This window comes from Bos indicus, chromosome 3, assembly GCF_029378745.1.
Source record: "Bos indicus isolate NIAB-ARS_2022 breed Sahiwal x Tharparkar chromosome 3, NIAB-ARS_B.indTharparkar_mat_pri_1.0, whole genome shotgun sequence".
Lineage (NCBI taxonomy): Eukaryota > Metazoa > Chordata > Mammalia > Artiodactyla > Bovidae > Bos > Bos indicus.
In genome coordinates, this window is record NC_091762.1 from 15,752,789 (window position 1) to 15,774,541 (window position 21,753).

Genomic DNA, 21,753 nt, shown 5'->3' on the forward strand with positions numbered 1-21,753 from the left:
GCGTGAATCTTAAATTATTATTATTTCTTCCTGTCGCTTACACCCAAGGTGGGGGGCAAGGGAAGGGGAGGGGACAGGAGAGGGGGGACCGCCTCCCCCCTTAAGGCACTGAGTGGAGAAGCCGCAAGGGGGGGGGGAGGCCACACTGTCCTCACTCCCCGGGGCTGGGCCCCTCATCACCTGAAATGCAAAGAGGAGGCCCAGAGCAACCCGGCCTCCCCCTACCCCAATATATTACATCATCACTTTTTAAATAGAGACAAGGACTGGTCCCGCTACCCCCTCCCTGTGACCCCCCCCACTATTGGGGGTACCTGGGCAGCTGTGCAAATGGGCATGGGGGTGCATGGGAGGGAGAGCACCGGGCCCCTGAACCTGCCCCTTTTAAGGAGGGGGGGGCCGCCAGGCCAGGGAGGGGAAATAGTGCAAGGCAGAGCCCAGGCCCGAGCGGGGTCCAGCACCCAGCGAGGAAGGGGGGGAGATACCCCCACCCCCAGCAGAATTGGGTAGTTAAAAATCTGAAACTAGATTTCAACAAGACCAACAGAAAAGGCTATGTACAGAACGGGGGTGGATTCAATCCTAAGGGAAGAGTGAGGGAATTATTCTCCCCACCCCAACAGGGAGCCCTGGCAGGCAAGGGTCTGAGGGGAGGACTCCTTTCCCACAGGGCCGCAGCCCACTTTCCCTGGGGGCGGGCGAGCAGTTCGGCGCCCCGGCCTTGGCAAGGGGGCGCGGCTCAGCCGCTGGGGTGGTGGAGGTGGAGAAGGCGGCTCCCTGGCAGTGGCCGCCAGGGGCGCTCGCCCGCGCAGGGCACAGCCGCCAGATGGCGCCGGCCGGCCCGTTCTCCGCCAGGCTCCCCCCCAGCCCCTCACCCGGTCCCACACCCAGCACCGCGCCAGCCCGGGGGCGGCGTGAGTCAGGGGCGGCAGCGGCGGTGGTGGCGCTCGCACCTGGGCGGGGAGGAGGTGGGGAGGAGAAGAGGGTAGGACACCGCCCGGCCCGCCCTGCCCTCTGGCCCCGGGGAGGGAGCGGCGGGAACAAGACATTCCCTGCCCGGGGACGCGGGAGGGGAGGGCAGGGGAGGAGAACCGGCAGCGGCTCCCCTGGCTGGGCGGGGCCCTCCCGCTGCCCCCAGGGGCGGGCGAGCCAATCAGGCCACCCCGCCCCCTTCTCCAGGACCCCATGACTCAGCGCTGGGAGAAGGGCGGAGGGGGACTGGGATGGCTCCTTCCTTTCAGGCCCAGTCCCCGTCTTTCAAGCTTTTACCTTGCTTTCCCCCACTTACCCATCCTTTGCCGCCCCCCTTTGCGTAATTCACTGCCAGGAAAAGGGAACAGAAACCAGGAAGGAGGGGTCTCGAAAGGGAGGGGCAGTCCTTCACCCCCTTACACAGCCAAAACCCCAAGGGGCATGGGGGCGGGGCAAGGCTTTGGTCCCAAGCCCCCCACCCCCTAGAAACCCGCATAGCCGAAGAGGGACCCCACAAATCAGAAATACATTATTGCTTCTACTCCCCAGGAGCAGCTGGGGACAGGGACCCCACCTTTACAATGGAGCTGTAAATATATACATAATATCATATGTATCACTCCTTGGGAGAGCACCCCAATCTGGGGAGACTCTGCCCCAAAACCTTCTCGGCTTGGAACTGGAATGAGGGCTCTGAGGGAAGGAGCCTATTTCCGATGCCAGGGAGACTCAGTGCCTGAACCCCCAGCGCCGTCTCTGCTGTATACATGCCCACTGCTTGGCATGGGCCGTCCCGGTCCCCGTGCTGCTCCAGCTCGGCCACTCGTCCCTCTTTAAGAGGTGTCCATGGCACCTTCAGCCTGAGGTGTGGTGGGTGCCCCCTCCTCCTCGTCGTCATCAGGGGGCCCTGGGGTGGAGTCTGGGGGCCCAGTAGGGGCGGACGTCTCCCAGAATCGAGGCAGAGACAGGCGGAAGGTGTCCAAGTGACCGTTGGAGAGGTCGAGGCCAGCAGGGGACGAGGTGGCGGCGGAGGGCGGGGGGTAGTGAGGGGGCGCATCGTCCTTGCGGCGCCGCCGGGTGCGCACCTCCAGGCAGTTCTGGCCCTTGAGGTGGCGCTGCAGGTGGTCCTCCTTGGCGAAAGCCTTGTGGCACAGGTGGCACTCGTAGGGCCGGTCCCCTGTGTGCAGGTGCATGTGGTTCTTGAGGTCGTAGCTGTGCAGGAAGCGGGCTGGGCAGTGCGAGCACGAGTAGGGGCGCTCTCCGGTGTGCTTCCGCATGTGGATCTTCAGCTTGTCATTCCTGGCACAGGCAGGGGTGCGGGGGAAGGGAGCCGGTCAGGAGGGGATCCCTGGATCGTCTGGGCCAGGTTCCCTGGCCTCGTCCACTCCCGTCCCCTAGCGCTCCTTTCCCTATTTCTGCTCCGGGAGACCCTTGCTGACTTAGCCCCAGGTTAACCACCTGCCTCCAGCACAGTCAGATCTCTAAGGTCCCAGATCCACCTTCCTTGACTTTCTTTCTCCTGGTCTCTCGCCTCAGCCTGGGGACCACCCCACAGTCCCTCCAGGATCCTCTCCCTCCACACCCCGGGTCTCACAATCCCTTTCTCCCCTGCGCACCGCCCCCCCACATGGCCCCTGCTGGGCCTCCTCCCCATGGTGCTCACCGGGTGAAACGGACGCCGCAGACTTCACAGGCGAAGGGCTTCTCACCCGTATGGGTCCTCATGTGGCGTGGCAGTTTGCCCGCCCCATGGATGATCTTGTGGCAGACTGGGCACTCCTGGGGCATCTGAGAGCGGCGTTTGCGCACTAGCTTGTCCTGGCTGTCCAGGCCTGGAGGCAGGGTGTCCTGGTGCAGGGAACTGAGGTAGGCCATCAGGTCGGGATCGATGGCATCCTCGTCTGAGCCCAGCTCCTCTGGGGACAGTGGGGGCCCGCCGCCCTGTGCTAGCCCATAGGGCGGGGGGTACACCAGCTCCTCCTCTTCTTCCTCACCCTCGCAGGCCTCGTAGCTCAGGGGCCCCTCGGGGGGTGAGGCAGCCCCTGTGGGAGGGCTGTAGCTGTCTCCCAGCCCGCTGCCCACTCTGCCCGCCTCCTCCTCCTCCTCGTAGGTGAAGGGATGGGTGGGCACTGTGGGCACCTCGGGCACCAGGTGGTTGGCCCGGGCCCCCTTGGTCTGCAGGAAAGCTTTGCGGGGCTTTCGGCTGCGGCGGGCAACAGGCCGAGGAGGCGGCGGCGGCGGCGGTGGGAGGGGTGCCTGTGGAGGGCTGTCGTCACCGTTGGGGACTCCCGAAGCTGAGGCGGTGGCTGTACAGGCGAAGGCTTCCAGGTACTGGCGCGCGCGCTCACAGTCGTCCTCGTCCGGGCTGGGCGCCTCTAGTCCACTGCCCTGCAGAATCTCCATGCAGGCCGCAATGACACAGGGAATCTCCAGTAGCCGTGCAGCCTGCAGTACGGCCGGCATGTTGGCGCTGCTGGTGGTCAGGGTGGCTGTGTAGGCAAACTCGAGCAGGGCACCCAGTGCCTCCGGCCCCACGAAGTCCAACTCGCACACGCCGGCCCCTGCACCCCCAGCAGTTGTCCCACCGCCCCCAGCACCCGAGAGTGCACCCCCACCACCCTCGGTGAAGAGCTTCTTGAAGTAGTGGCTGCAGGCAGCCAGCACAGCCCGGTGGGTGCGGTACTCCAGGCCCTGCGTCCGGATGGTGAGGTCACAGAGGTGGCCCAGCTGGCGCTGCTCATTGAGGCAGCTCAGGAGCTCACTGCTGTGGTCTGGGAATGGAATCCCGATCAGGTCATCCTCAGGGCTCCCCATCTTCTCCTGCAGAGCGAAGGAGAAGGGGAGGTTAGGAGCGCTCAGCCCTGCCAGGGCGCCCAGAGACAAAATACCAGCACTGGCCATGAGCATAGGCCCTTCAAGTACTTTACACCCATTTCATCTTCCATGACCTTCTAAAGTAACAATTATCCATTTCACAGGCAGGAACCTGTGATGTGACTTTCTATGTGAAGTGTGGAACAGGTTCAAAGCCAGGCGGCGGGCCGAGCCCTGGTCCTAACCACTGTGCAGCGTTCTGCCTCAGTGAGCGCGGGCGCTCTGCCTTTCTGGCCTTTCCTGGAGACCCATCTGCTTCACCTGCCCCGTTCCCATCCCTTTGGAAGAAGCACTGGTCTGGGAGAAAGGATGCCTGTGTTTTGGTTCAGGCTTCATGAAGAACTGGCTGAAGGACTCCGGGTGCCTCTCGCAGCCAGCCTCAGGCATCTGAAAAGTGGGGTGACAGTCTCTGTGATGGAACCTCCTCTCAGCCCAGAGGCCAATGAGAGAGTTCAGATTCACATTGGGCCAAGGTCTGTTCAAGGCAAGGTCAGGTGCTTTAGCTCACATTATCTCCCTAAAACATTTGGTGTACTATAAAACACTATGCAAACCTGGGAGGTGGCTCCCCAGGACCCGACTTTCTTCCCCACCCACTAAAAGTTCATCTCCCCTTCTAGATCTCCCCCTTGTAGAGGCCAAAAGGGAAACACAGCTCCCAGCATACCTTCCCCCACATCCTCCCCTCCCCCATGGGGCCAAGGAGCAGCCACCCTTTGCTGGGGTGTCGCTGGCGCTGGCGCGGGTGCTTCCTGCCCCGCACCGATAAGCATCGTCCCCGCCCCTCCCCCCTGCCAATAGGCCAAGTTCCAGCCCTACCCCTCCTCCACCGGGCTGCCACCGCCAGCTCTCCCTCTCCATTCCTGGCCAGGCAGGAGAGCCCCCTTCTCCGGAAGACCTTCTTCCACCCTCTGTGCTAGCCTTTCCAAGACACAGCCACAGAAGGCACAGCACTTCGGCAGTCCCAAGGCTGGTGAAGGGAGGCGGCTAGCAGAGTGAGTCTGGCCTGGAAGTGAGGGGATCAGCTTCTAATCCTGGCTCTGCTACTATCTTGCTGAATGACCTTGGCCAAGTCATTTCTCTCTATGCTTCTGTCTCCTCATGGTACACAAGGAGCCGGTGGGGATGAAAGCTGCAGGGGCTCAGCCCTTCCACCCTGACATTTGGTGGTCTAGAGCAACTGGAGACAGAGTTGAGGCCTGGAAAGAGCTGGGCTCTGGAGTCATCCAGGCTTGAGTTTGAATCCTCACTCTGCGGCTGATTAGCTCTGTGATCCTTAAACAAGTTGTTTAATCTCTGAACCTTCTTTTCTGTCTATAACATGGGATAACTCCACCTGACTCCTAGGGCTGTGGTGAAGGTTAAATGAGCCCGTGGGTGGCACAACGCCTAACACATAGTAGGGGCTCAATAAAAGTTTTGGCCTTGGGAGGGAGAAACCAAGCCTCACCCGGAGGCAGACTCCACTAGACAGATGGTCTCTGCTGGGAGAAAGGTCTGTCTCCCTCCGTCAAATCACCCAGGGGGAGTCTGGTTACTACTAGCTACATGACCTTGAACCAGTCACTTTCTTTCCCGTTTCCTCATCTGCAAAATTAAAGGCTGACCCGGATGATCCGTAGGGCAAGTCTCACTGACAGTTTGCCAGTGTCTTCTCTGTCATTCCCAACAACCGCTCAGTCTCGGCCACTGATGGGGAAGGGTTTTGAGGGGGTCGGAGGAGTCGAGGGCTACAGGTTTCCTTTTGAGGACACGAAGAACTGCATCGTCTCTGCCTGCCTCCCAGTCTTCCCTATAGCATTCGGATGCCTGCGTGGAAGCCTTGAGTGAGCAGCACCCATGTGCTGGCTCATAAGCTACAGTCAGACACCCTCAGATAGCCCACCCCTTCCCACCTTAAGTCCCCAAATCACTTCTCTCCCTGGGGGCCAAGCAGTCTGGGAGCACTCCCAGTTTCCTTGGGTTTTCCTACCTGTACTTTACAAATAGTACAAGTGGCAAATGGCCCCAGGACTTAGGAACAAACAAAACCAGGTGGGCAGCAGCAGTGGCCACTCAAGTAGCAGTGGGCACCCTCCCGAGCCCAAGTGAATCCTGTCCCTCCTGAGGGGGATGGGTGGGGCTGTCCTCGCTGTCCATTGGCCCGGAGCTGTGCACCCACAGGCACGTGGCTCACCCTGTCCCTCTCCCTTCTTCCCTCCACACCCCACCCATTCCCGCTGCTTAAGCCCGCCTCCCTTCTCCCACCCCAGGGCCATCTCCGTGGCAACTTGGTGTGGCGGGGTTGCTGATTGGCTGACCCTGCTGTCAGGTCACAGGCTCAGGCTGGTTCACGATGCAGATCACAAGGGGCTTGGGCAAGGGTAGGTGTTTAACCCGTAGGGCCTAACTCCAAAGCCCACCGCCATGCGGTAGCAATGAAGGGAGAGAGAGGCAGAGGACCCATTTGGGAAGGGGAGGTGTTCCTATGGGTCTCTAGCTTCTGGGAAACTCCCCTAGCCCTTACCCAGGGCTCTGGCACCCATGCTGACTTAGGTGCCACCTGGAGCTAGGCTGGTGCCAACCAGGCCAAGGGGGCACTCCAGGCCCCATCATCTGGGAGGGATTGATGGGGAGGAACTCCCCCCTTCTTTCTGCCAGGGTGGGGCACTGATGCCAGGGTGCCCACCCCAACTTGGGCACCCTTCCCACCTCTGTATCCCAGAGGGCCCAGCCCCCCGACGCCCATGAGGACAGCCCATCCCCACCCAGCCTGGCATGCCCCCTCTTGCTAAGACCTTGTGGGCATGGGTGTGTGTGGTGGTTGGTGGGGGGGCAGCTGTGCCAGGGAGCCAGGCAAGGTCTGTTTGCCTGGTAGGGGGAAGAACTAGGGGCCCCGCCCCATCTCTCCCCCCTTTCCCGTCACCCCCCCCAGGCTCCCCTCACTGTCAGGCCGGCTAGACCGGCCAAGCCGGTGGGCAGCTCTCTTGAAACTGGGCCCTGAGTCAAGCTTGCCCCATCTTTGGTGGGGGGAAGACTTTGGGGATAGAACAGTATGGGAGGGGGCAAAGGTGGGAGCCCCTATCACCTACCCCTCAGTGCCCGAAGGCACCTCCCAAGGTGTGTCCACCACCAAGAAACCAAAAGGTAGAGGGCACTGGCCCTGGCACGGGAAGGAAAAGGAGGCTGAAAGTCTTTCCAGGTGCTGACCTCAGGCAGTGTCCAGTGAAGGGCTAGGGGAATACCAGGGCCAACACTGCCGGCTTGAGCCAGCTGAAGAGCTGGGATACGAGGCCCTGAATGGGGCAGCTGAGTAAAGCTGGCCCCCCTTCCCCACACCCTGGGGATTAGGGGAGTGAGGCTTAGTGTGGGGGGCAGCAGGCGGAAACAGGATTAGCGGCGGAGAAAATAGATATGGGCCTGAGACTCAGGCACACAGAGCCCCCCCTCCTTAGGCTCAAAGGCCCCCACCTCCGGGCTCTGCCAGAGAGCCCGAGAGGGACCTGGCCAGCTTCTCCAGGTGTAGCAGCTTGGGGTGAGGATGAGGGCCAGGCTGTGATGCCTCCTGCCAGGGTGATGGAGAGGCCTGACGCTCTTCCCACCTTGGCTGGCCACCCTTCCCCCTTACTTCTTTCTCCTTTCTCCCCACCAACCCCCACCCCAACTCCAGCCTCAGGTTCTCTTCCTGTTTTTTTGGAGCGAAGTTTGCACGAAGCCAGGGCTTTGGCCTGTGGCTGGACCAAGGGTGGGGGTGGGGAAATAGGACAGCCAGTCCAAAGTCCTCAGGGACCCAGGAATCCTAGCTCCCCAGCTTCTTCCACCCTTTCTTAGGGCCTCTGGGGCCCAGGGGCTGAAGCCATCTGGACTGCCCAGTTGGAAAGGCGGGGTGAGAGGTGGAGGTGAATCCCCTGGAGGACTGGAAGGGCTTCGAAGGAGAGGCCCTTGGCCCAGGATGCCCAAGACATGCATGGAGCCTTTCGCTCCCCACCCAGCCCCTCCAAGCTAGTACATGCCTTCCCCATCCCCCATATGTCGCTTCCCCCTCCTAACCTCACCACCCCCAGCACTCACACTTCCTGGGGGCCGAGGCGGGGAAGAGAGACCGCAAGCCACGAAGGGGGAAGGAGGCAAGGGGAGTTGGTTGCTTCCCGGTGCTGTGGGGGTTAAGCCTCTCCTCCCTCAAAATCTCCAATTCCTGGTGCTTCAGCTCTTGACAGGAGGGAGACCTCAGTGCTCCCCTACACTTTCTTTCCATGACACCTGCCCTAGTCCACAGCCTCTGAGATCGCATCAGGGGAAATCTGAGGAAGATAAAAGATGGCGGGGGAAGGAATGGGGCAACTCCACCTTCCCTAGTCTTCCCCTCTTTTCCTTTGGGGACCCCTGCCCTCAGCCCCTCTCCACTCTTGGCCCCTTGCCTTGGCCTCTTCCTGTCTCCTTCCTGCCTTCTCGGACCCTTGTCTCCCCTCTCCGCGACTCATCCTTTGCTTTCCTCCCTTCAGCCCTTGCAAGCCTCCTGCTTCCTCTCTCTCTACTGCGTCCTTAAGTCCCTAGGTCTCCAAGGAACCATCCCTACCTCTCCTTTCTTTTGGCTTTTGGTTCTTTCACTCAGGCCTCTCCCACTTCCTCCATTTCGCCCTACTCCAAGCATCTCTTCTCTTCTCCCCAGGCCGATGGATGGATGCGGGTGGAGAGGGGCAGAGGAATTAAATTAAGAAACCGGGCCTGCCCTCCAAGGCCTGGTCTTGCGATGAGATGGTTGCATTTAGGCACCCACGACCCCATTCTGGATGAAGCACAGGATCAAAATCGGGGGGAACATTCGGCGAAGATGGGTGGGGGGTGTACAGTGAGAGCGGATGTGGGGTAGGGTTGGGGGACAGCCTAGGCCTCTCTGCCCGTCAGAGTTTCCAGCCCTGGAGCAGCTGGAGTTTCCCCAGAGGCTGCCCACCCAAGGCCAGGCAACCATGCGCCTGGACAGACCCTGGCCATCAGTGCTCCCAGCAGGGGTCTGCCGGAGCAGCGCCAGATCCCCTTAGGACCTGAGGAGACCCACAAGGTGCCAGGGTCTACCCTGTGCCCACCCCCTCCCCCCCAGCCTAGCGTCCCCGGCTGCGTAACCGAGCCGGCTGGTAACCCCACACCCGCCAAGCCGCCGGCAGAAACCTGAGCCCCCCAGCCCCAGAGGACACCCCAGCCCAATCCCCGGAGCCCGGCTCCCTGCCAGCCTGTCCAACCTCCTGTCCTGGCCCAGCAGCCCCTCGGCTCCCGTAGGCCCCTTCTTCTGCTCTCCTGCCCTCCTACGTCCCTTGGACACACAGGCTCCCCCACACTCCAGCCCCTCGGGCCCTCAGGTCCCTAAACCACCCCTGTGAAAATTTGGACACCCTCTTCCTAGCCTGTTTTTCAGCCCCTCTCTGACCCTTGGCCAATTCTAGGCCTCCGAGCCTCCCCTGGGGCCTGATCTCCCAAGCCAGAGCGGGGCCTACTCACCTGAACGCTGAGGGGCCTTGCCGGCAACTCCTCCTGGCCCCTGGGGGGAACAGGTTGGGAGGGGTGGGGGAGGGCCTGGCTGGGGGGCAGGCAGGGTGGCTGTTCCCCGCTCCAGCTCCCTCCTTCAAAGGGGCCGCCCACGACTTGGCCCAGCCCCTCCCCCCTACAGCCTTAACCCTCTGGGTGCTGTCCCCCCTCCCCCCAGATGGAGGGAGGGGTTACCAGAGGCCTGGCAGCGTGGGAGAGGGCCTAGAGTCTCTGCCTGTGGTGCCCGAACCTCCAGCTATACCCACCCCCGCCTGTCCTGACTCAGTCCTAAAAGGGGAAAAAGGTGAGCGGTAGGAAAGGTAGGAGCTGGGACAGTCCAGGAGGACAGAGGTGAGGAGGAGCAATGGGAGAGGCTGCTGGAGGTGGGACCAGGAGAAGGAAGAAGGGAGGGGAGGGGACAGGAGGCGGCAGTGGCCAGAAGAGGGAGGAGGGGAAGCCTGGACAGTCAGTGCCAGGGGTGACAGGTGCCCAGGTCCCAGCCCCTCAGGGCATGTGGACTAACAGGGGACCACAGGGAGGCACTTCAGACCCCCAGTGGGGCCCTCAGCACCCTTGGGAGCTGGCCGAATTCTCCCCACCCCGTACTGGGCTGGGGCCCTCAGGGGCTGGGCAAGGCAGCACCCCGCCCTCCCCATGCCTCACCCCAAACCCACTCACATACCACAGTTCCTTGCCCGGGTGCCAGCCCCTGCCAACCAGGCCAGGGGGCAGCACTTGTGCCAGCCCCCAGTGGCCAGGGGGATCAGGGGGATAGAGCTGGCCTGAGGTGGGGTGGACAGATGGGGGGAGCTGTGGGCACCGAAAGAGGAAGGAGCCGGGAGGGGGCATCTGCTGGGAAGCGCCTAGCCCCACCCCTTGCGTAAGCTGCTGCCACCCTGGCCGGTTGGGTGGGACCCGCCTGGGCCTGAGGGGCAACTCAGGAGGGCTCTGAGCCCAGAGGAGGGTGGGCCACAAAGTTCCACTTAAACAACTCTGGGGGTCTCTTATTCCTGTAACGAGGCGGGCCCTAGGTCCCCCAGCCACTAGGCCATCCCAGGTCCTGCTGGGCTGGGAGGGGGGACCACAGAAATGCCCCCTAAAATATCCCCTCCCCTTTCCCCCCAACAGCTGCTGGCTCAATGCCGCTGGCCTGCTGCCCCTCACCAGCTCCCGGCCCGGTTGGCACCTACCCATCAGGATGCTGGCAGTCCTGCCCTCCTCTCCCTCCTACCCCCCTGGCTCCCAGCACCCATGCCAACTGTGGGCCTGGGGTGGGGGAGGGTCACCCCTGTGCCTTGGTGCCAGCTAGGCGGGCCCAGGCCCCTAGGTACTACAGATAAGGCCCGAGACCCTGTTCTCAAGCCATCTCCTCAAGAGGCAGTACACGGGTTAGGGCCTATACAAAGAATCCAAGGGGGCTACGGACAGCTTGATGAAGTTATCGAAGGTTCCACTCCCCAGGATGGGGGCCAGTGTCTTCCTGCCGCCAGGTGCTGGCCTCCCGGCAACCCCTTGCCCGAGCATTTGCTTGGGCACCAGAGTCCCTGCAATTCCTGATCGCCCTAGTGCCCGCAGCCTGCCAGGGAGTGGGGTGGGGCTGCTCTCTGCCCTTTGATCCCTGTAAAGGGAGGGAACCAGCCTAGAGGGCACAGGGCAGGGAGGGAGTTCATGGGGCCCCTCCATTCCACCCCTGCCAGGGGCAGCAGGGCAGGGTGTGGGCATCTCTTGGGTGGAGCCCTAAGGTGAGAATGGGTAGCATATCTCAGCTGGGGGTGAGGGGGGGTGGATGACAATCATGGATACGTGGTGTCATGGGGGAACAAGGTGATGAGGACAAGCTGGGGGGATCCAGAGGGTCCCCAGGTTCCAAGTCATCCCGGTCCACTTTTAGTCCCATCCAGAAAAATTCCAACCTAACCAAACTGTGAGATCAAGGAGGACTACAACTCCCAGTATGCACCACAATTGCTTTGCATGTACCTTGGGAGTTGTAGTTCCTTGAGAAGCCCTGTGCTCTTGCCTTCCCCAGAGCCTCGCTGCTGATGGGGTGGGGAGAGCAGAGCAGGGGATGGGAGGTGGTCGTGAATCTCCAGGGGGACTGTGTTTAGAAGAGGTAAAAGGCAGGAGGTCTATGGCTGAGGGAGAGGACCCCTGCTCCCAGGCAAAGCGGGAGGAAAGGAGGAAGGAAGGAGGAGAGGATGTCTGTTGAAAGGGGCATATGGGTGGGGAGGAGCTGGGTGGGGGGGCGGTGGAAACAGGAAGGAAACTGAAGCCAGAGACATGAGGTCGAAAGTAAGGGCCTGGTGGAGCCCCACTCCGAAGCCGGCAGGGACTGGGAAGGCGTTTCCCCCTGCTGGGCCTCGGGACTATTCTGGTGGCCTAGGGAGGCCTAAGAGGAATTAGTGATGTCAAGTAAAAAGTCAGTTGGCATGTTTGTGGGGGTCACTGGCTCCATTTACCTGCCACTAGCCCTCTTTTGTCTGGGGCACCGTCAGCCCCTGGATCTGGCACGAGTATTTCTGGCTGGAGAGCTCTGAAAGCTGACTCGGCTCTGTGATGCTAGCAAGCAGAGGAAGGGGTTGGGGAAGATTAGGGCCAGGGCCTGCTGGGTAGTATGGTGGAGAGAGATATATATAGGGTTAGGCCCAGGGGTGAGGTCAAGAAATTGTGCTGGTAAATGTGGATTCCACCCTCTAGGGCTGAGGCCATGGCAACTGGGAGGCCTCAGTGAAGAGAAGGCTAAGATGCCAAGGAAGGCCACTAGCCTCCCACCCACCCCAGGCTGTGGGACAGAATGAAGAGGGAACCATTTTCTGGTGTCCCTGTGGAATTTGCTAAAGGTAGCTTTTCCCCTTGTGTCCGGTAGCCTATGAACATTAAAAGTGGCAACTCAGGGGACCAGAGGGCAGCTGGGTGCCTTTACTTAGTGGGGGTGGAAGTCAGAAATGGGCAGAGGCCCTGCTTCCAGGCCAGTTTCCGTAGGCTCCCCAAGGTTCTGGGACAGATGTTTAGAGGTCCCAGCCAAGACTCTTGCCAAGACCTGGGTCTGCCTGGGTGGGGGATCATTTTTGCCTCTCCAGGGTCCGTGATGGTGGACAACGGTAGCTCTAACCCCTTCCCCCTAGTCCCCCAGGCCAGCCTTGGCGCCTGGCCGCCTATGTGTTGGCAGGACTGGTGGTGGTGGGGGGGCGGCGAGGCAACTTCAAACTGTCCGGGCAAAACGTCAAGTTTACTCACGAGTTTACTCAGCAGAAGGAGGGGGAAGAGGCCAGGGCGGGCACACCCCATGCCAGGGTCCTATCCGTCTGCCTGTCCCCACCTTCCTCCCCCACCCTCCTCTTCAGCCCTAGGCCAAAACAGGCATAGGCCCTAAGGCCTGGTAGCAGGGCAGTCTTAACTCTCTGAAGGTCAGGGAGCCAAGGAGGCTGGAGGCAGGAAGCCCCGAAGCAGTCCCAGAGGCTTCTATCAGAGGGCAGTGCCCTGCCTGGAGCCCAGTCACTACCCGTCTTGGGACCTGGGCTTTGGGCCAGAACTGGGTCTCTTAGCCACCAAGAAGGAGGCAGTACAGGCCAGGCCTCCTCTATCTGAGCAGTCCCCTGGGCAGTGACTTCTGACCCCAAATGCCCAGTCCTAGGCTGTGCCCCAGGCAGCATGATGCCATCTGGGCAGCCATAGGATCAGGGGCTGGTTCTCTCTGCCCTGGCTTGGGATGGGGGGCCAGCACCCTAGCTGACCTACTTCCCTTTCCTCCCCACCTGCTTTCATTCTCTGCTTCTCTCCCCCAGCCTTCACTGTCCCCACCCCAGAGGCGCTCCGCCCCCCATGCCCGCTGGGCCCCCCTCCCCCACCCTTCCCCAGGGTGCCAAGTGCAAGCACACAAAGGGCCCGATGGTGCATTGTTAGCCCAGCCCCCGCTGCCCGCCGCGCCCTCCCAGGACGGGCACTAGGCCAAGGAGGAGCTGGGGGCCCTGGGTGCCAGGGGGCACCATGGGGAAGGGGGAAGAGGTCAGCACCTGTCTCCCAGTCACTGGGGTCCATGTCAGCCAGAGCTGAGCAGGGATGAGAGTGCCCCAGTGGAGCAGGCCTCCTTGACACCTGAGCCTAGTGGGCATTGCCTGCTTTCTTCCCTAGAGCCCCTTTTGGGTGGTATTAACCCTTTCCCGACCCCTGTACTAAGGTTGAGGGGTGTGGTACCCAAGGGAGGGGACGGTGTCTGGGGGTGCGAGCAGGCTGCATCGTGCCCACAGCAACCATGTAACAGAGGCACGCTGGGGGAGCCGGGGTCCCGGGGGCCAGGACAGGCAGCACTGACAGAGATTTCTTCTTGTTTCATCAGCTGCTCCAGGGGGAGCCCCCTGCCCTTCTCCCCAGTCACCACTAAGGAGGAATACTAACTGCTACCCAAATTCAGTCACAAATATGTCCCTTTCCAGCCCAGCACAACACTCCATATGCCCACTGTCTCTGCCCAACCTGATGCCCACTCCATGCCAGCTCTCCCAGCAGTGCCAGACGGGTACAGGGGTGACCAAACCAGTTGGTGTGTGTGGGGGCAGCAGGAGGCAACCCCATAATCCTCCAGGCCTCATTCCCCCTACACACATGCACCCTCAGGGAAGAGAGAGTTCCCATCCCAGTTTAACCCCTCACTGCCCAATCTGGCTCCCCCTGCGCCTTGATAAACTGTCTCCCTCCTCCAGGAATAAGTTGAGGGAAGCGGGAATAGCTGCGCTGACTCATTCTCTTTCTCAGCTGCAGCTCGGGGTCTTCACTGCATTCGGGTGGGGGTCAATTCAAGAACGCCTTCCACCTGGCCCGGAAGCCAGGACAGCCTGCTGGTCTCCCCCTCTCCCCAGCACCCACTTCCGGTGTCCCAAACTAGGTCAGCAGCGCTCGTTTCCTGTGGGTCAGCTAGCACCCGCGCCTCTGCCCCTCCCCTGCTCCGGACCCAGGCTCCCTGCCCCCCCCCCCCCCAGGGCGCCCCGAGGTCTCACCACGTCTCAGCCGCCCTTTGATACGTGGGGGTTGTGCGGGGCGGGGGGCAGGGGACCCGCCCTCTCTCCAAACACCAGCAGGGCCGGGGCGCCTGGGCAGGCACGTGTCCGGGCACAACCCGCTGCCCACGCCGCCCCCCCACTCCCGGCCCCCCCTCGCTCTGGCCGGGACACGTCGCTCTCTTACTTCGGGTGGGGTGGGAGGAGAGAGGGAAAACTGGAAATTGAAAGCAGCGCCCCCCACCCCTTTGAATGGCAGCCCCCTGCCAGCCGCGTTCAGACTAGGTCCTACAACAACACAGTAGCGACCCCCACTCCGGGTAGGGGCAGGTGCGCCAGCGCCGGTGGGGGACGGACGATAGGTAGAATTCTTCCTAGTCGCCCACACTCGCTCTTGGGTTCTAGGGGCAGGAGCTGGCTTTGAAAAGGTGGCGGCGGTACTGGAGCCCGAACGAAGAGAGTGGGACTGAGGGGCGGCGGAGAGAGGGGTCGTTCTGTATCGCTCGGAGGTTGTCGCTGAGCCCCACTACCGGCGAGAGAGCGCGGCTGTGGAAGCGCAAGAAACCAAATAGTCCAGCCGGTAACTTTCCCCCAAGCCGCGGCTCCTCCTGTGCTCCCCCCACCCCCCATGCAACTGGCCTGAGTCCAACCCACCGCGCCAGGGGGCGCGGAGGAGGTGGGGGGAGCGTTGTCCTAGTTAGAGTCCGTCAGCGTTTCCATTCCCTCAACTCGGTCGGGTCGGGGGTCTACCTCTAAAGTCACGAAGGCGACTAGGGGAGCGCTGAGCGCCGCCTCGCCCTCTCTCCATCCCGGAGCCGCCAATCCGTCTGATCCCAGAAGTGCATAGAAAGTTTCTGGGGACCCTCCGCCCTGGGTTGGGGGAGGCTGTAGTTCCTTCTCTACCTTTCCTCCCTGTTAAAATCAATTCCCAAGACCCGGAGTGTTGGGAAGGCACAGGAAAGGGGAGTGGTGGGAATCTGGTCTGCATGCGCGCGTGTGTGGGGGGGTCCCACTTACAGGACAGACGAAGGACACTGCAGTAATCTCGAGTATGGGGGACCCCTAGCCAGGAGGCAAAAGTGGGGTACACTCACCTCTCCGCCTTTGGGTCCGCTGGCTGGAGCTGCTGAGGCTCCGGGTGTGGGGAGAAGCGCGTCCCCCGCCAGGCCCGGGGGCTTGGGGCCCTGCTCCGGTCCTGGTCAGAAGGCCGCGGTCAGTGGCTCGCCGCTCTCTGCTGGGGGGCTCCTCCTCCGCAGCCCTCTGCCTCCTCCTGCCGCCCGCCCCCCCCTCGGCCGCCGAGAACCGTACATTCACCTGGCTCCCACCCGCCCCCCCCCGCTCAGGGCCCGCCTCACCTGTCCTGCTGTCTCACCTGTCCTCCTGCTTGCTTTCCCCCCATCCCTCCCCTCCCTCCCCCCGCCCCCTGCCACCCCCCAAACTCCCCCTCCCAACCCTTAGCAACACCCTCTGTCACTTCCTGGTTTTTCACCCGCCCCCCCCAGGCCCCCCTCCCTCCGCCCAATAAGGACATAAACTTCAACCCCTTGGTCCAGCCAGTCTCTGCAGGGCGCAGATGGATCCCTCCCTCCTTTTTCGCTCTGTTCTTCCAAGCTCTTACTTTGCACTCTGAGCTTTTCCCACCCTCCTCTTTTCCCTCCTTCTTTCCTTGTCTCTCTCTTTCTCCCTTCACCTGCCGCGGTCCCTTTCCCCCTCCCTCTTCTCTTTCTCTCTCTCTTTCTAGCCCCTATCTCTCCCAGTCCACCTTAACTCGAGCTCCGCCCTCGACCCCCATCCAGCCCTCCGCCGCTACTCCGCCCCGCCCCCTGCACTCCACCGCCCTGTCCGCCCATTGGCCTGAATGCCCGCCCATCCCAAGTGGGTCCCGCCTTGCGTAGGGCCAGGGAGGGGGCGGAGCCGAGGGGGCTGGCCTGAAACCTGGAGGGGAAGAGGAGGGGGCAGTGTCCGCAGCGGCCGGGGAACCGAGCACCCCCCCCCCCCCCCCAGCAAAAAGGGCTCTCTCACTTCTCTAAGAGGGGCTTCTGTAGGGTCAGCACCTCGGGAGGGAAGGGTATGAGGAGGTCGAAAATAGGCTAGGTGGGGGTGAGGCAGGGACTTAGGGGGTTGAGGAAGGGGGTCCCGTGAGGGACTATAATCAGGTCAGGGCCCCTGGAGGTAGGGGGAGGGGAGCCACCCGGCCATCAACTCCAGCTCCTACGCCCCACCCCCAACCCCCTTAGAAGGAACGGGGGAGATGAGGCTGCAGGCACCCTGCCTCCCTCCCCACGCGTGACGGCGCCCCGCGGGGAGGGAACGGCGCCCTGGGCAAGCAGCCTCTGCGCTCCAGCCGGTGCCCGCTGCGGCCTTGGCATTGTCGAAGGGGAGGGGCCAGGTCCGTGAAGGGGGAGGGGGAGGAACGCTGAAGCTCCTGCTCCCCGCCTCCATCCCGCTGTGCCCTAAGTGGAGAAACTGAGTCTCCGCGGAGAGACATCTGGACTTGGATTTGCTCAGAGACCCAGAAGGCGAGGGGGACCTGAGTGTTTTACGATGTATATGTAGGTTTAGGGGGATCGAGATATGTGCTTCAGTGCCCCCCAACTGAGGAAGGTAGCCCGTTTGGGACGCTTCCAACTGGGCCTGAGGCGCTACGTACCCCAAAGAGCCCCTCCCACTAGTGTAAAACTGATTCAAATCCGGCTATCGCGGGCCAGGTTCCGCTCCCCGCGGCCTGCCGGGCCGAACCGGGTCGAGCTCGCTTTCTCCAACCCCAGCCCCCTCCGCAGGGGGCCTCCCTCCCTTTTCAGCAGGTGGCTCCGCGGGACACCAGCTCAACCTGTTGGACCACAATAGGCGGCGCCAGGGGGGCCCTGGCCCTCACCCGGGCTGACCCGGGATCCCCGCGCAGGGGGAGGGGCGGAGTGCTGGTCCCTCCCTCCCTCTCCCTCCGGCCGTGACTCAGCCTCGGGGCCGCTGCCCTGCTCCCCAGCCAGGGGCGGAAAGTGTGAGGCGCCCCTGAGGGCCTAGGCCAAACCAAACAGCCCCCCACCCCAGACATTATCTCACTGTAGAATTGGGGGGGTTCTAGGAAGGAGGGGGTAGCAACAGCAGGAACGGGGCGCTCCCGATAGGTAATCCGCTCCGGGTTTTCTTATCGTCCCTGTCCCCCATGGGTCCCGAGGCTGGTCACTGCTCCGGGTTTTCTTCTCGGCCCCGCCGGACAGATTCTGGTTCGTCAGAGCCCGGAGCCGGTGGCGTCCAGGCCAGGGTTTTCCCCTCCCTCCTGCAGCTCGGGGTCGCGCTAGACTGGAGAAGGGCTGTGCCAGGGGCAAGGCGACAGTGCCAGAAGCACAAGTGAAATGGAGAGGGGGCTGCTTCGGGCTGGAGAGGGCATGGAAAGTGGCTCGGGGAGGGCAGAGCCAGAGCCTCTAGAAGCAACAGAAAGGAAGGCGCCTTGGCATCAGCCCTTAGGTATAGAAAAATGAACAACGGCCTCGCCATGTCCCCCGTTCCTGGGGGTCGTGGCAGGTGTCTTGTTGGACCCTACCTGTATCTTTTAGCAGCCGGAATGCATTTCCCACTTTAGTCTGGACAGTCCTGGAACCCTTAGTGACCTCCTCCCGCCCGCCCCCCCGCCCCCGCCCCCAACACACACACATTCTCGGCTCCCTTCCTCGCTCAGAAGTCAGAGGGTGGAACCCCAACTTGAAATTCCCGCCTAATCCCCAACTCCAAGCCTTACCTCGCCAAACAACTGAGGCTATTTCAGCCCAGAAAAGTTGACTGGGGGCCCCGCCCCCTCCCACGAAACCCCCGAGGCCTGCCACCACCCCTGCCCAGCCACTAGGCCTGTACTGGAACCGGGAACTGGAGGGCAAGTGTGGGATCTCCAAGGGGCTTCCTGGGGATCTGGGCGCTTCCAAGATCCACACTTTCAGACATATATTTTCAGGCAACCAACTAGACCTAAATTTGGGGGGCAAGTTAGCAGGAGGTCTGTAAATACCCGGAGGATGAAGTGGTTGACCAAAGAGAAGGATGAATGTCCAGGCCTGCTGGGAGTTAGCCCCTTTTAAGGAGAACTGCACACCTGGGGCTGGGGCCACGTGCGCCAAGGAGCAGCTGCAAGGGAGCTGGATACTTGCAGAGCCCGGAGAAGAGAGTACTTTGACGGGAAAAAAGGCAAAGCTGGGCCTGGGCGGGGTCCTGAGAGAGTGGGTCTAGGGGCCTGTTTTGGAATGTGGAGGGGCTGAGCTGGAAGCGGAGCTTCAGCCTGCGCCGGGCGCCCACCTCTTCCCCACTCTCCGCCTTCCCCAAGCTGCCTCCGCTTCCCTCGAAAAACCCGCCGCCCAGGAAACCGCTGGGGGCGCTCAGACCGCAGCCCCGGCGCCCCCACCGTGACCGCCCAACCCACCTGAAGGGACCGTGGCTGCCAGGGTTGCCCCCCTCCCGCCGACTCCCCCCACACCTGCGGGCTGCTCTATTTATAACTCGGCGCCTATTCCGGGCCTCTGGGCGGGAGCGCGCTGCAGCGCAGCGCTAATCGTCGCCGGGATCTCTGCGCCCCCCAGGGCAGGGGGAGATAAATTTAGCCTCAGGAAGCTCGGGGGAACATTTTCCAAAACTCCGCGTCCCAGAGAAGGCGAAACAGAACCCCCTTGCCCTCAGCTTCCTCCCGCCAGCCGCCAGGCGGCGCAGGTCCCTCAGCTTCTCGAGCCTTGAAGCTGGGATAGGCAAAGAATTGAGAACGAACGACCTAAGGGCACAAAGGGGCGCCCGTCAGAGGGGACAGAGAATGGCCAGAAAAATGGATATGCTCCTAAGGTTGGCAAAGACGGGAGTAGACAGCTTCAGCTGGGAGTAACTAGGAAGGACTTCTGCCTTTTGAAGGGGAAATAACTCATGTGCAAACGAGATGCAAATAGGGATGCAAATAAGAGCCAATGCCCTTGGAGGTCGGCGCTCTGGCGCCAGTGAAACAACTGCCACACTGCCTTCTGCCCGCCTTTCAGTGTTGCTGGGAAAACGTGGGACTCTCCCAAGAGCATCACTATAATATCTAGTTAATTGCGCATGGCTCCTCAGACCACTTTTCTCGATCCCTCTCCACCTACTTTCTGCACACCATTGAGGATCATGTTCGAAGTAATCAGCTGGGAATCCCGGTTATGAATGAGGCCGCTTTTCCTGCGCATGCTGTCGTATTTGGGGAGTCACTTCCAGTTCTGCCGGTTCAGTTCTTCGAGTTCCGACGAGGAAACTGAGATAGAGTGAGGAAAACTGACCTCACCCAAAGCACCAGTGCAGGTACAAAGCCGGTACTGGTAAAACGCTTCCTAGGTGACGCACGCAGTGGTAAAGAACCTGCCTGCCAATGCAGGAGAAGCCAGAGACGTGGGTTCCATCCCTGGGTCGGGAAGATCCTCTGGAGTAGGGAATGGCAACCCACTCCAGTATTCTTGCCCGGAAAATTCCATGGACAGAGGAGCCTGGCGGGTTACAGTCCATAGTTTCTCAAAGACTCAGACAGGACTGGGCACCGCGCCTTTACCTTTTACCCCTTCAGCTCTGCCTGGTCTCTTTCCGCACTTTACCGGCCTAGTCCTCTACCCCTTGTTGCCACTAGGGGGTTCCTGGGGGGGGACGAGGGGTAGATGAGCTCTTACCCATTCCTCCCTGTCTTGGTGCTCCCTATCTTCCTTTATCCCTCCCCTCATCCCCCTCCAGTGAGTTCTGGAGAGAGTGGTTTGGACATTCAAAACCGGAGCTTATTCTAGATGGGAAGAGAACACTACAGGGAAACTGCCATATCTCACTTTTCCTTCTAGACCAGTGGGGAGTCTCTTGGCTCTGTGGCTGACATGGAAAGGGCATAGCTGGGCCTCCCAAATGCCCCCAGCAGGAAATGAAGAACAGGGGAGCTTAGGGTTGAGGTCAAGCGGGAGATCATGGACTGGGTGTAGAACAGAGTTGATTGTCCCCTCCACCCTTTCGCTTTCCTGGCCCTGCCTCCCAGGCCACTTAGACCACCATCCCAAGCACGCGTTCAGAAGAGGAAGGCAGGCTAATTGAGAGAGGCTCTGAATTTGAGATGAAAAAAATCTGGGTTCACCAAATGACTACCCTATTGCAGAGTGCTGTTTGTGTGACTTTGGAGAGGTCACCTCAGCTCTCAGGGCTTGTTCCTTCATGTAAAGATATGATAATTACTCTTGTCCTGCCTACTTTTGAAGTGGACTTTTGTAAGGCTCAGAGCACTCTAGCTGAAACAGGCTTTTGGAATGGTGTATGAGGTTTTTGTTATCCTCCCCATCTCTCTCTTCAATCTTTCCACTTTCAGAGCTCTGACACTCTCTTTCCAGCTCTGACACTCTCCCTGGGCTACTGGCAGTCACTACTTGTCTCCCTCCTTCAGCTCCTACCGTGGGCCACAGCCCTGGGCCCTGCCTTCCTCTACCTACCACTTCCCCAGTGGCCCTTGCCAGACATCCCCTCCCCTGGCAAAGTCAGAAGCCTCAGACTTTAGGATCCACCTCCAGCACTGCTGCAGCTTAGTGGGAGTGAGGTCTAAGGAAGGAAAAGGAGAAAGACTTCTCGAGCTTGAGCTCGAGTGAGGGAAGGGCTGGAGCCTGCCAAGCAGGGTGCAGACTACAGTGGGGAAAGGGAACTCCAAATTCAGAGGCGAAGGTGAATTCTTTATCCACCTCTACCACTAACCTCTCTCTGGGTGGATTTAGGACCTTCTCACTGCTGGGCCCTGGGGTTCTGGAGACACAGGGAAGAACACTGACCTGCATTTTGTGGATGCAGGGCTGCCAGGGATAAGAAATAACCTTGATTTGGAGTACTATAGAGTAGCATGCTACCATAAAAAAGAATGGACAGGCTGTAAGTATATTGGTATGAAATCCTTTACAAGGTATGTGAAGCAAAAACAGCAAGGTGCAGAGTAGGGTGTAGAGTATGTTATTAACTAGAAGGACAAATATATGCAGAATGCAGCCACTTCTCTCCACTGCTATGGCTGTAAGCCTGCTATAAGCCACCAACACATCTGGCCCCAGTTGTGCTTATTACCTCCTAAGAGGTCTCTACTGTTCTACCCTTGGTCCCCTAAAGGCTATTCTCAACCCAGCGCCAGTGTGAACCTTTTAAATAAAAAAGCCAGTTCATGCTCAGCTGCCTGCAACAGTTCCTTATTTCACTCAGCATACAATCTCAAGTTGTTACCATGGCCTACTAGGCTTGCTCCAACTCCCACCCCTAGCTCAACTTTCTCTTTTTCCATAGCACCTACCTAATAACATCAATGTGCTTGTTTTTATGTTTATATTTTCTGTCTCTACCCACCAGCATGCAAGCTCCATAAGTATCAGTTCAGTTCAGTCGCTCAGTTGTGTCCGACTCTTTGCGACTCCAT

At 60.8% G+C, this 21,753-nt stretch overlaps 1 protein-coding gene across 3 annotated transcripts; it reads right to left on the bottom strand.

Moving 5' to 3' along the window:
* Nucleotides 1-3: 3 nt before the first annotated feature.
* ZBTB7B (zinc finger and BTB domain containing 7B) lies at nt 4-15,760 on the bottom strand. Of its 3 annotated transcripts, XM_019954106.2 has the most exons (4): nt 15,695-15,760; nt 15,434-15,534; nt 2,636-3,792; nt 4-2,271 (listed from the first exon to the last, which is right to left on the bottom strand). In XM_019954106.2, the coding sequence occupies exons 3-4, from the start codon at nt 3,784-3,786 to the stop codon at nt 1,806-1,808; spliced, it is 1,617 nt and encodes a 538-aa protein (XP_019809665.2). In that variant the 5' UTR covers nt 3,787-3,792; nt 15,434-15,534; nt 15,695-15,760; the 3' UTR covers nt 4-1,805. The 3 variants fall into 3 exon arrangements, with proteins under 3 accessions (XP_019809665.2, XP_019809681.2, XP_019809655.2); XM_019954122.2 differs by lacking the exon at nt 15,434-15,534 and having other exon boundaries at nt 15,695-15,717; XM_019954096.2 differs by lacking the exons at nt 15,434-15,534; nt 15,695-15,760 and adding an exon at nt 9,319-9,358.
* Nucleotides 15,761-21,753: the final 5,993 nt, after the last annotated feature.

Coding starts and splice junctions, on each gene's coding strand:
- ZBTB7B (XM_019954106.2), bottom strand. CDS start 3,786: ATGGGGAGCCCTGAGGATGACCTGATCGGGATTCCATTCCCAGACCAC. Junction 2,272..2,635: donor TGCGGCGTCCGTTTCACCCG/GTGAGCACCATG, acceptor TGCCTGTGCCAG/GAATGACAAGCTGAAGATCC.